The sequence below is a fragment of the Pelmatolapia mariae genome, linkage group LG7, assembly GCF_036321145.2.
Source record: "Pelmatolapia mariae isolate MD_Pm_ZW linkage group LG7, Pm_UMD_F_2, whole genome shotgun sequence".
NCBI classification, from domain to species: Eukaryota; Metazoa; Chordata; class Actinopteri; order Cichliformes; family Cichlidae; genus Pelmatolapia; species Pelmatolapia mariae.
In genome coordinates this window covers 16,154,993-16,167,182 of record NC_086233.1, presented here as the reverse complement: position 1 = coordinate 16,167,182, position 12,190 = coordinate 16,154,993, and the positions used below count along the sequence as shown (strand labels likewise).

General features: G+C 39.2%; 1 protein-coding gene across 3 annotated transcripts in view; it reads left to right on the top strand.

The window, feature by feature from the left end:
- The first annotated feature begins 388 nt into the window (after positions 1-388).
- The window catches only part of LOC134630645 (rhotekin-like), a 33,674-nt gene continuing 21,872 nt past the window's right edge, over positions 389-12,190 (top strand). For 2 of the 3 annotated variants that reach the window (XM_063478117.1, XM_063478116.1), the window contains exons 1-10: positions 389-530; positions 3,024-3,223; positions 3,420-3,466; positions 3,542-3,595; positions 3,770-3,887; positions 4,008-4,253; positions 4,350-4,444; positions 4,563-4,669; positions 4,766-4,900; positions 5,783-5,951. In XM_063478117.1, coding sequence (XP_063334187.1) covers positions 513-530; positions 3,024-3,223; positions 3,420-3,466; positions 3,542-3,595; positions 3,770-3,887; positions 4,008-4,253; positions 4,350-4,444; positions 4,563-4,669; positions 4,766-4,900; positions 5,783-5,951 — 1,189 coding nt within the window. In that variant the 5' untranslated portion in view covers positions 389-512. The remainder of the gene's footprint in view (positions 531-3,023; positions 3,224-3,419; positions 3,467-3,541; positions 3,596-3,769; positions 3,888-4,007; positions 4,254-4,349; positions 4,445-4,562; positions 4,670-4,765; positions 4,901-5,782; positions 5,952-12,190) is intronic. The other variant, XM_063478115.1, reaches the window with a different exon arrangement.

Below are 12,190 nucleotides of genomic sequence, written 5' to 3'. Positions count from 1 at the left end.
CTTCCTAGTTTGCCACAAAGGTAGCCAAAAATGAGCATGAAAATGTGTTTAATTGACAAGCCCTGGTTTATTTTGACTGTCGCCGTTAATTTCATGATAATCTATAACAGGTTGGCAAATATGTCATGTAGTTTTGGATACTGGATGCATATTTACAATGTTCCCTTGTTTATTGTTGTTCCCTAACGGTATCATTGTTCTGAACAAAAATAGTTATCTTACATTTTATGATTTGCCCGTGTTTGAATTGCTCTATATTTAGGTGTTCGTGGTACTTATGCTGGAGCTGATGGCTAAAAGACTAAAACGTTTGAGACTAATCCCTCATGCTGCAACCTCTTGTAGGCAGGCTTAAGACTGTTTTGATCTCTCTGTTGAGCAACTGACTGCTCTGTCTGCAGGTCCACTCTTAACGCTGTTTCACTCAGCTGTGAGATTATCCAGTTCGCTCAGTGTACTTCCTGACTCAGCGGTGGGTGGAACAGTCCTCTTACGTCCTGCACACAAGGAAGATGAATAATAATGCGCAGGTTAGTAAAAGCATATTATTTTAATATTGACTGACTTTTAGATTCATGTAAATAGTGATTACATTACTTTTGATGATATCTAAAAATCTAGGTGTAAAATGTAACCTTAATTGTTAACTTCATAGATCTGTAAATATCTTCATCTCCATCACTTCCTTGAGGACAGTAGAAATCTATTCAGTAATGAGCAGAAGTCTTTTTTTATTTAAATATTTTTCTTTCTATGAGCCATACTTTGTTTACATTTTTTTAAAGTGGTCTTGAGCAATAGTTCTCCAGGCTGTTGGAGAACATTGGCTGCCTTTTTTTTTTTTTTTAACTCCATTTGTCCAGTCCTTGTACCCGACCTTTTTCAGAAAAGTGCTGTTAGTTAAGTAACTTAACTTATCTATGATTCATCTAAGCATGAACAAGGGATGATGTCCATGCATAACAGACAGCTTATCAAAGAAAAAACCAAAACAATTTTAAATGGTATTTTTAGCACCTTGTTGCAAAAACACATCAGAATGCCAAAACTATTTAGCTAGCATGGTGTGCAGTGTGACCTCAAAAAAATTGAGGAAACTGGACCAGCTGAGCATAAAAGAAGATGTTGCAGGCCTAAAAACTATCTACAGCAGAAAACAGCATTCATTAAGAAAGGGGGAATAAAATGGTAAATGGCCTGTATTTGTATAGCGCTTTACACGTTCAGTCATCCACCCATTCAGACACTGGTGATGACAAGCTACATTGCAGTCACAGCTGCCCTGGGGCACACTGACAGAGGCGAGGCTGCCAAACACTGGCGCCACCGGGCCCTCTGACCACCACCAGTAGGCAACGGTGAAGTGTCTTGCCCAAGGACACAATGACCAAGACTGTCTAAGCCAGGGCTCGAACCGGCAACCTTCCAATTACAAGGCGAACTCCCAACTCTTGAGCCACGATCGCGCCAAATAAAGCAAAGACTTGACACAGGACCTGAGACATGCATCTGGCCCTTCAGATGAGCCATCTACTGTTCACTGAAGCTTCATCAGAAATAAAGAATAAGAATCAGCAATTCTTAAGGAAGAGAATACAGGAAAAAAAGCCGTAGCTATGCCAAACAATGCAAAAACTGGCCTGTGACATTGACATTTTTATTAACATTTTTAGTTCAAATACTTATGGATGAAGTCAGGACAGATGTACAACAGTGAGTTTCTGCAGCCATCCATAAAATTGCCTCATTTATCAGCATGTCGGATTGCAAACACATTACTAATGCAGTGAAAGCATAACTGGACAAAAACAAATAATGATATGCTGTCAGTCATGGATTGGCCTCCCCTGAACCCAGACTTCAAGATCCTTGAAGCAGTGTGGGATCATCTTGATACAGAACAGAACAAAAGGCAGCCCACATCCAAAGAAAAGCTTTGATTGTTCTTCAAGAAGCCTGGAGAGCTATTCCTGAAGACTACTTAAAGACATTACAAGAACGCTTGTCTAAGAGAACTGAGGCTGTGATCAAGGATAAAAGTGGTCATACCGAATATTGGCTTTCAAGCCCAATAGAATTACACAAACTATGATTTTGCCTTTATAATATCTTTCAATTAATGTTTGCAAGTTTCAATTAATTGCTTAACCTATTTCCCATTTTCCATGCACACATTTGCACAGTACTATATGTGAAAGAAAAATTAATTTACTAAAACATATTTCTAGATTTGGGAGAAAAACAACTGTAAAACTAGAGTTTGTTTAATTATTTGAGCTCTGTTCATAGTGAATTACACATACCAACAAGGCTTAGGCTCAGAAAACATGACCGAATTATGCAACAGTCCTCTGATCACTAAAGCTGTACTTCACCTCAAATGATGACTTGTTAATCACTTCAGAGGAGTGTGAATAAGAGTTCTTTGTCAAACAGGTCTGATAGTTAACAGCAATAAGTACATAATGATTGGAAATTTACTGTTGATAGTCATGCTACCTGATGTGTGTCTACTCACGCACACTTTAGATCTTTATATTGTAATGCCCACATTGTCGAGTAATAAACAACCAGTACTCTCAAACAGAGAAAAGCTCATTAGGAAATATGCTTCTAAGTGGATTGTGCATAAAGAATTCCTTGAAGGAATTCAATCCGCTGCACATGGACTTTGTGCTTGAAACACACTACTATATTTATACTTCTCAAAAACATCCTTGTTAACACAAACCTTTAACAAGAACCTTGGCACACTCAGTTTATCCTTTGGTATCTGATGCCTGAACTATATCCAAGGATTAAAGTGATGCTCCAACATCTTCTGAGCTCTTATGTAACAGCTGGTAATTAAAGCCAGCGACATTAAAGTTACTGGGCTGACAATAGCACAAAAGCTTCGACAATGTACATAAGATTGTAGTTCTCAAATGATGTAAGATGTAGATAGTGTAAATAAAAATGCAATGATTTGGCCCTTTGAATTCTGATATCATTGTCTTTTCTTTTACACAAATCTGTGGCAGGATACTGCAGTGCTTCAGCACATTGAGAGGGAGGTACGCATGCGTGAAGGAGCTTGCAAGCTACTGGCAGCATGTTCCCAAAGAGAGCAGGCCCTGGAGGCCTCCAAGAGCCTCCTAACCTGCAATGCCCGCATTCTGGCCTTGCTCAGCCAACTACAGAGGATGAGGAAAGTACAAATCCTACAAAGTGTGGGATGCAGGTCAGACAATTGAACTATATACTGAGGATGATGTAAATATACACTTGTATCATATAATAGAAACAAATCATGTTTGTGCAAAAATCCATGCCTCTAGCTAGCAATTAGAGTTCAGCTAAGCTGTTTAAATGGACCCCAACCCCAAACCTAACCTTATTCTGAGTGGTTGATTGACATACTACGTAATTTACTGCAGGCCATCTGACGATCTGGTGCCATGTACAGGAAAAGTAGCACTTTCAGGTGTGTTTTAAAAGATTTCTAAAAGTACTTCAACTAGCCTTTTACATTTCTAACATCATGATGTGCACTCTCTAGACCTGCGAATCCCCCTCATGTGGAAAGACTCAGAGTACTTCAAAAACAAAGGAGGTAAGTCAAAATGTTAAAAAAAAAAGAGCATGTGATAGCATCTGGTGCATTTTTTGGTTTACACTATGTGCATTAAATCCCTATGTACTGGCTAAACACACAAACAAAAGATTCTTCATTCCCAATATATAACAAGTGTTTAAACTTTAATTTACCTAAAGTTCTTACTTTCAGAACTACATCGCTGTGCCGTGTTCTGCCTGATCCAGTGCGGCACAGAGATCCACGACACTGACCTGGTGATGGTAGACAGGACATTAACTGACATCTGTTTTGAAGACACTATAATATTGTGAGTCAACTGTTTTTTATTTCAGTTTGAAAGCTAAGTTTCTGCTTTCTCATTCTCTTTAAAAAGGCATTCGCAAGCTTTTGTTGAAAAAAAGTAAATGCATTTTCTCTGTGTGAGCAGCAACGAGGTAAGCGCAGGGTTTCAGCTTCGTGTTGAGCTGTACAGCAGTTGCGTGGTCGATGAATTCTCCCCTGGGGCCATAGGATCCTGGAGAGTGAGCCGTCTGGGGGGCTCTTTGGGATGCTCCTCTGGGAAAAAGATCCGTGCTGCATTCGAGTCTGCAGCTGTTTGCGGATCCATTTCCAGTGGAGGAGATGTAAGATCCGGAAGCGTGCCACCAGCATTATCACCTGACCTGTTGACACTGTGAGCATGACACTACAAGGAAACATTTTATGGTGTCGCTTGGAAAAAAAGCAACAAAAAACAAGAATGATTATGCAAAGTTCTTTCTTTCTCAAGGGGACCTAAGTACAACCTGTTGGCTCACACAACCCTGAGAACTGAACATGTCCGGGAAGGTTTCAAAACGCACGATTTATCACTTTCAGCGACAGGTGAGTCTCCTGTCCTGTCATTTCCTCTCCTCTAATCTCCTCTCTCCTCCTTAAAATCTAAATATACATAAATTATGAATCTTTTTAAAATTCCTAATCCTTTTTAATGTTTTGCCAGAGGATAATCCATTCTGGTTGCCTTTGTATGGAAGTATGTGTTGTTGCTTAGTTGCTCAGCCTCTGTGCATGATTCAGCCAGTGATAAGTGGCCAAATCAAAATCAAGGTGACAGAACTTTTTTTTAATTGTTCAATATTGTTATTCTTTCAGTCATTTATCATTCTTGTTCACATTATGACTTTTCTCACTGCTCTTGCTCAGCTCAGCTCAGAAGAGGACTGTAATTATTCTGAAACTGTCTATGGTGTCCTCAAGAGGCAAGCCCTTCTCTGTTATCAAAGTCAAGACGACCTGGAGTCTGAGGACAATCCCTTGCTTGAGATTCCAATCAGAAAGGTTGGTTCTAAACAAGCAAAGTCTGATGAATAAAGACAGTGATTCATTTAGCATTTTGCCAGTGTTGATTATAATTACACACCAAGGCCACTAGAGTGCACTGATGAATTATTTAGTGGAGAGGAAAAGTGTTGTAAGGGTGAGGAGACTGAAATATTTTGCGCAGTTCAAAACAGGTTTTTTTTTTATTATATAGATAGCTCTAATTAAAATCAGTCATGTATGTTCAAAGCTAGAGATAAAAAAGATAGCATCTCCTTGAATCCCCTCTTATTTCTACCCTTTTAAAGCCAACAATAATCACAGACAGACACATTTTTAAATGTAACTTTTTCTGTTTAGGCAGGGAACAACACTGAGATTACAAGCTCTTTTTAAAAAGACGTTGGTGTATCAGAATTACCACTGTTGCAAGGATAGACTCACCACAAGACAGAGAAAGTTCAACTTAAGAAAATCAGAACTGCAAACACTTGAGTATAGATTTTCTCTTTAAGTGTGAGATTTTCAGGGAGCCTTGTTTTTGAGCAGCTCAATGTTAACATGTGATACAGTTAAATGGTGACTTCATGTTGTGGGTGTGCGCAGAGCAGCTGTTTGTTGGCAGCTTTTTCAGGTGAGCATCATGGAAACATACCACGGAATTTCTCTCTATTAGCTAACAATGACCATTCAGCTTTTTTAATGCAGCATGCAATGCAGTGATGAGCAGTTTATTGCCTGTGATGAAGCCATTTAGGTAATACAAAAGGTATTTCAGTAGATCAGCTGTAGCGTTGAGGCTACCTGCAGTGTCTCATCTTTTTGCATACCTCCAGGAAAGCTCTCGTGTTGTACTTTTTCATAATAAAATCAAAACTTATTTTTTGTTTTTCCTCCCAGGATACCGTTGTCTATACCGTTACCGTTGACAGAGATCCTGCCAATTGCCAGAATATATACATCAATACACAATGTCAAGGGGAGGACATAACTTACGTGCTTACCACATACACGCTTGAGGACACACAGCGCTGGAGGGAGGCCCTTTGTCAGCACATCTATAGCATGAGTGAGGCCTGAATGAACGCTTTGTTTTTTTTGCTTGTTTTTTTTTTTTAATTCTTTGAGCATTACAAGCACTGACAATCAAATCCCTGGCATGACCTACTAGCAGAACTTCTTACACTATCTTTACACAGAATGAGGCTGGATTTGCAAGGGAGACGTTACAGGGAAGTTTGGTCTGTCCAGTTTTTACTTCAACGAAATTATGAGTACGTTTATACAAGAACAGGGTGTGCACAAAACTAAACCAACAAGTGTGAACACTCTTTGAACAAAGAAAGTTCACACTTCTGCCAAGCTTGCATAATCCCCCAAAATACGATATCAAACTTGCAGGATGATTTTAATGAAACGTTTTGTAGATGTGCGTGCACCAAAAAGCACACGTGCAGCACAGTTCACAAGCCCATAGACATCCGAAACTGATCACACGATTTGTTGTTCTGTTGCAACTCTGGAATTTTTATGATGCTTTTTCGAAACATAAGGAGATTAAAAACAAAAAGACAGCATTTATATCTTCATTAAACAAAGAAGGTGCAACCGGTAGGTGAAATAACCTCATATCACAATCAGTTTATTAGCATTCACGTGTATCTCGGCTGTAAAAACGTCTGGTTTCAATTGGATGTTCGGAAAAAGTGACGATATGATTTCATTTACTTTTATTGTCTTTGGGCGGAGCCACGGTAGTTGTTTTCCCCACTTTTTGTTTTTAGTCTGCATACATAAGATAGTTGATAGTTGCTTGCAGTATCGTGTTGAGCCCTGATTACTGAGAATGTTGTTGGTTTTCATACCTAGTTCCTAGCAGGCCTGTGCCAAAACGTAGAAGTATTACTCTAAGATGCACAATCTTGTTTTTGATAAGGTTCCAGGAGCACAGAAAGAAAATCAAATCAGAAAGTAGCAGCGTGGAAATCAAGTACCGACTCATAATTAGCTTCATTCTAACTTCATTCTTATTTTTGGGCGGTGCTTTATAGCTTTTATTTTGATAGGACAATGGTGAGAAGACAGGAAAGCTGGGAGAAAGACTAAATGGCTGCTTCAAGGCAAAGCCAGGCCTCTGCATTTGCCTTACAGTGTATCGTGCACCTTCTCAATCCAGTGATCTAAACCAGTTCCCTGACTTGGCCCTTTCTAAAATTCTTCCTGTATTTATGACCACTATGATTTCTTTAAAATAAAAAAACTGCACCTGGTCTTCTGTATAGAAATGAGAGCTCACAGAAGAGTTAGTTGAGAGTAAGCTGGTGGTTAACTAACACATTACAAGGTTTGCTGTATCAGTGGGTGCAGATTCATACTGTAAATATGCAACACATACAGTATGCCACCTCTAGATATTTCTTTGCATGACTGACAAAAAAAATACAGATTAGCATAGTTGCAGTCACACCTGTGTTTTAATACAATAGAGCTAGACAAACAAAGTGAAATTGAATCAAACTCAGTCTCCATTCTTATGAATGGATGGAGGCTACATATCAGGTTTACAGTCAGGTCCATAAATATTGGGACATCGACACAATTCTAAGATTTTTGGCTCTATACAAAACCACAATGGATTTCAAATGAAACGAACAAGATGTGCCTTAACTGCAGACTGCCAGCTTTTATTTGAGGGTATTTACATCCAAATCAGGTGAACAGTGTAGGAATTACAACAGTTTGCATATGTGCCTCCCACTTGTTAGGGACCAACAGAAATGGGACAATTGGCTTCTCAGCTGTTCCTTGGCCAGGTGTGTGTTATTCCCTCATACAGTGAGCAGATAAAAGGTCCAGAGTTCATTTCAAGTGTGCTATTTGCATTTGGAATATGTTGCTGTCAACTGTCAAGATGAGATCCAAAGAGCTGTCACTATCAGTGAAGCAAGCCATGGTTAGGCTGAAAAAACAAAACAAACCCATCAGAGAGATAGCAAAAACATTAGGCATGGCCAAAACAACTGTTTGGAACATTCTCAAAAAGAAGGAACGCACCGGTGAGCTCAGCAACACCAAAAGACCCGGAAACAACTGTGGTGGATGACCGAAGAATCTTTTCCCTGGTGAAGAAAACACACTTCACAACAGTTGGCCAGATCAAGAACACTCTCCAGGAGGTAGGTGTATGTGTGTCAAAGTCAACAATCAAGAGAAGACTCCACCAGTGTGAATACGGAAGGTTCACCACACGATGTAAACCATTGGTGAGCCCCAAAACAGGAAGGCCAGATTAGAGTTTGCCAAACGACATCTAAAAAAGCCTTCGCAGTTCTGGAACAACATCCTGGACAGATGAGACCAAGATCAACTTGTGATGGACAGCAATGTTCCCTCTAAGCTGCGCGCGTGCGCAATTGCGCACTGCTGGCGCGGTCTCTGCGCACAGAAAATCTGCGTTGCGCACAAAAAAAAATCTAACCTGAATTGAAATTAAAATGAAAACTTTAACAATTCTGTTTTGCCGTGTTAGTCAGTAAGTGACTGGCTGCTCCCGTATGGGATTAGAACGATGCCACCTTATCCCATAGTCCAGCCAATCGCGCGATTCACATTTGTATATACGCAGCTAATCAACGTCGTTGACAGGTTATGACAGCGTCCTTATGTGCTGACACCGGTGTTTTAGCTAGCAAAGCGGCGTGGCTGATGTGGAGTGAAGCCACGTTAATGACAACGTGTACAACCATTGGAGATGTGAGCAGGACAGATGGAACAATTGACGGAAAAAGTGTGGACTTTATACCAGTTTTTAAATTGTGTTGATAGGCCACGTAAAACCAGAGTTATGATAAAAATATATGCAATGTTTGGTTTTCTTCCTGAATACTATCGTTGTTTATATTTACTGTGGGAAGAAACGCTAAAAACTGCGTTTTATAAGGAAAACGCTCCAAAGCACTCTCCGCCTGTGAGCAAAAACAAAACCAAAAAACCCCCAGCCTTTCCTATTGGTCGAAAAATGTACCATGTCGAACAGCTGCAAAAAACTTTGTTTGCATAACTCAGTTACTTTTTTGAAGAAGTAACTATATAATTAAATTGCCCAACATTGGTCTTTATATACTGTATTTTGCAGACAGAGAGTTACATGACTCTCTCCCAGACCACAGACTCATACTCATAATACAAGTCAGAGCTTTATTAAAAATATAAATATATATATATATTTTTTACTTCCAATAGTGTTAACATACTACACAGGTCATGAACAAGATTTTTTTTAATTTTCATTGTAAGTGGGCTAAAGCAGTTAATTAAAAGTAGTCTAACATAAATGTAAATGCTGTAATTTGACTATTTTAATAAACCATGTAACTTGGATGGATTCGATGCTGGCGTGACCACAGTGCACACGTCTAATGTTGCTCACAGTGGTCCACAGTGCTCAGGGAGTTTGTGTGTTCGCTCAGACACATGAAAAATTAGAGGGAACATTGATGGGAAGACAAGAGTATGGAGAACAAAAGGAACTGCTCATGATCCTAAGCATACCACCTCATCAGTGAAGCATGGTGGTGGAAGTGTCATGGCGTAGGCATGTATGGCTGCCAGTGGAACTGGTTCTCTTGTATTTATCGATGATGTGACTGCTGACAAAAGCAGCACGATGAATTCTGAAGTGTTTCGGGCAATATTATCTGCTCATATTCAGCCAAATGCTTCAGAACTCATTGGACGGCGCTTCACAGTGCAGATGGACAATGACTCAAAGCATACTGCAAAAGCAACCAAAGTTTTTGAAGGGAAAGAAGTGGACTGTTTCGCAATGGCCAAGTCAATCACCTGACCTGAATCTGATTGAGCATCCATTTCACTTGCTGAAGACAAAACTGAAGGGAAAATGCCTCAAGAACAAGGAACTGAAGACGGTTGCAGTAGAGGCCTGGCAGAGCATCACCAGGGATGAAACCCAGTGTCTGGTGATGCCTATGTGTTTCAGACTTCAGGCTGTAATTGACTGCAAAGGATTTGCAACCAAGTATTAAAAAGTGAAAGTTTGATTTATGGTTCATATTCTGTCCCATTACTTTTGGTCCCTTAACAAGTGGGAGGCACATTTGCAAACTGTTGTAATTCCTACACCTTTCACCTGAATTGGATGTAAATACCCTCAAATAAAAGCTGGCAGTCTGCAGTTAAAGCACATCTTGTTTGTTTCATTTGAAATCCATTGTGGTGGTGTATAGAGCCAAAAATGTTAGAATTGTGTCAGTGTCCCAATATTTATGGACCTGACTGTATATAGCATTATTCTATATAACATGCTGATACCTGCTGCCTACCTGCATTTATTAATGCTCTTCATAGAATCAGATAAATTTGCGTGACATTTTTTGTACTTTGTGTTACGGAGAAAAAATCTCTCTTATGTTGAACTGAAATCTGATAAGGTGTTTCAGTTTGTTTCTTATCTGGAGAAAATGGAAAAAATGCAATAACATATTTATCTATACACGGGGACGAATGTAAGGGTTATCTACTGCATCAATTATATCGTTCCACCTGTATCCACAATGCTGCAGGTGACATTATAGAAAGTCAACAGACCAGCTGACGTGTATTTGTAATATTTTACAGCGTGAGATGTTTAACGCATTACGCTGGTATTTCCCAACGGGTCCCCACAGTGAATCGGGATAGATTTTACACCAAATGCCCTTCTTGACATAACCCTCCTATTTATCTTGTCTCTCTTCCTGGTGTCAAACTGAAAGGATTTTGTTCACGTGCAAAGTGAGTGCGTTAGCCGAGTTTATAGACACAGTTTGGTATGTGACTCTTCACACACCAGTAGACAGAGGAAGTAGTCAACAGTTCACATACTTTGTTGTATTGTTTCATTTTAGACTGCCATCAGTGTACACTCAATAACCTATACTTAAACTTAACCTCAACCTCCTAAGACCTGAACTCTTCCACGGCATGCATTTTTAATTTCTCTTTGATATTTGGGCTGATTGGGACCTGATGAATGTAAAAACAAAGAATTACCAGATTTTTCTTTTCTTTTTTTTTTTTTTTACCTAATTTTTGTTTCTAAGAAAAATGAGAGCCACATATGAGGATATTCGTTTAATATTTCGATAGAACAGTAGCAGTATAATGTCCTCGTAAGTGGATATCAGGCCCTTATAGAGCAAAAGTGAGTATTTTGGTCTAAATAACCCAAAATGTGATGTCCACATATGTGGACGCCAGGTCCTAGGAGGTTAAAAGACAACTAAATTGTTCTGCATATATAATTAGAAGCCAAAACAGAGGTGTCACATTGAACTCCACACGCGATCAGGTGATTTTCCATGAGATGTGTCTAGGGATTAATTGGATTAAATGACGAGGCCTGGAGTCACCCGGGTTCTTTCTAGAGGTGTCCATGTGGCCTTGTTCACAGATTAACCAAGCAGGGAGGGTCATCAGCACATTTATTTGACTAATCCCACATACACAGGGAGAGTCCTGTCTGTCTTTCTTTGGAAAGGTCATGCATGTAGAAATCATGATCATTAAAAAAGGTGTGTCTCTAAATAAAAATAGATTCTGCATACCTCAGGGCTATTACTGTTAATCTTCATTGTAATCTTCTTTTAATAAGGCAACTGCAGAACATGTTGCTGCAATGATATTGTGAGTAGGAGAATGTGACATTTGGTCACTTGTTGATGTGAACAAGGGAGTTCTTGTTTGTCAGTGATCTGTCAGTGTGGATTTATTTATAAATTTGATTGAGTTCTGAAAGAAAGTATTCAGAGAACCGTCATGTAGGCTGCAACGTGCAAAAAAGATGCAACAACAGAGCACATCTAATATGTAATTGTGATTAAATTACATATTAGATCTCTTATGTTATGTTAAACAATCATGAACATAATGAATAACATGTTAAATAGGGAAAATAAGCGTATTTAATTCTAATTGCATACAGACAGTGTGCACACAAGCCAAGTCTCGGTACAACACCGTCATGAAAAAAAAAGTCTCTTTGTCTAGATAAGCTTGATTCATGATGCCTTGCAGTTTTGAGAGTTTTTGTTTTTTTTAGTGGTTTCAGTCTGTGCTGCCTCTTGTCCAGCAGGTAAATCAAGACCGTGTCATCAGATGGGAATGTCTTTCATTGCTCAGGAATACTGAAATTACTGTACAGTGTAAATCTGGTTTAATATTGGTCAATACTGAAATATTGCTTTTTAGCCAATGCAAACAATTATACTACTGATATGCTTTTAAACACCCACTCAGGGCAATAACAAA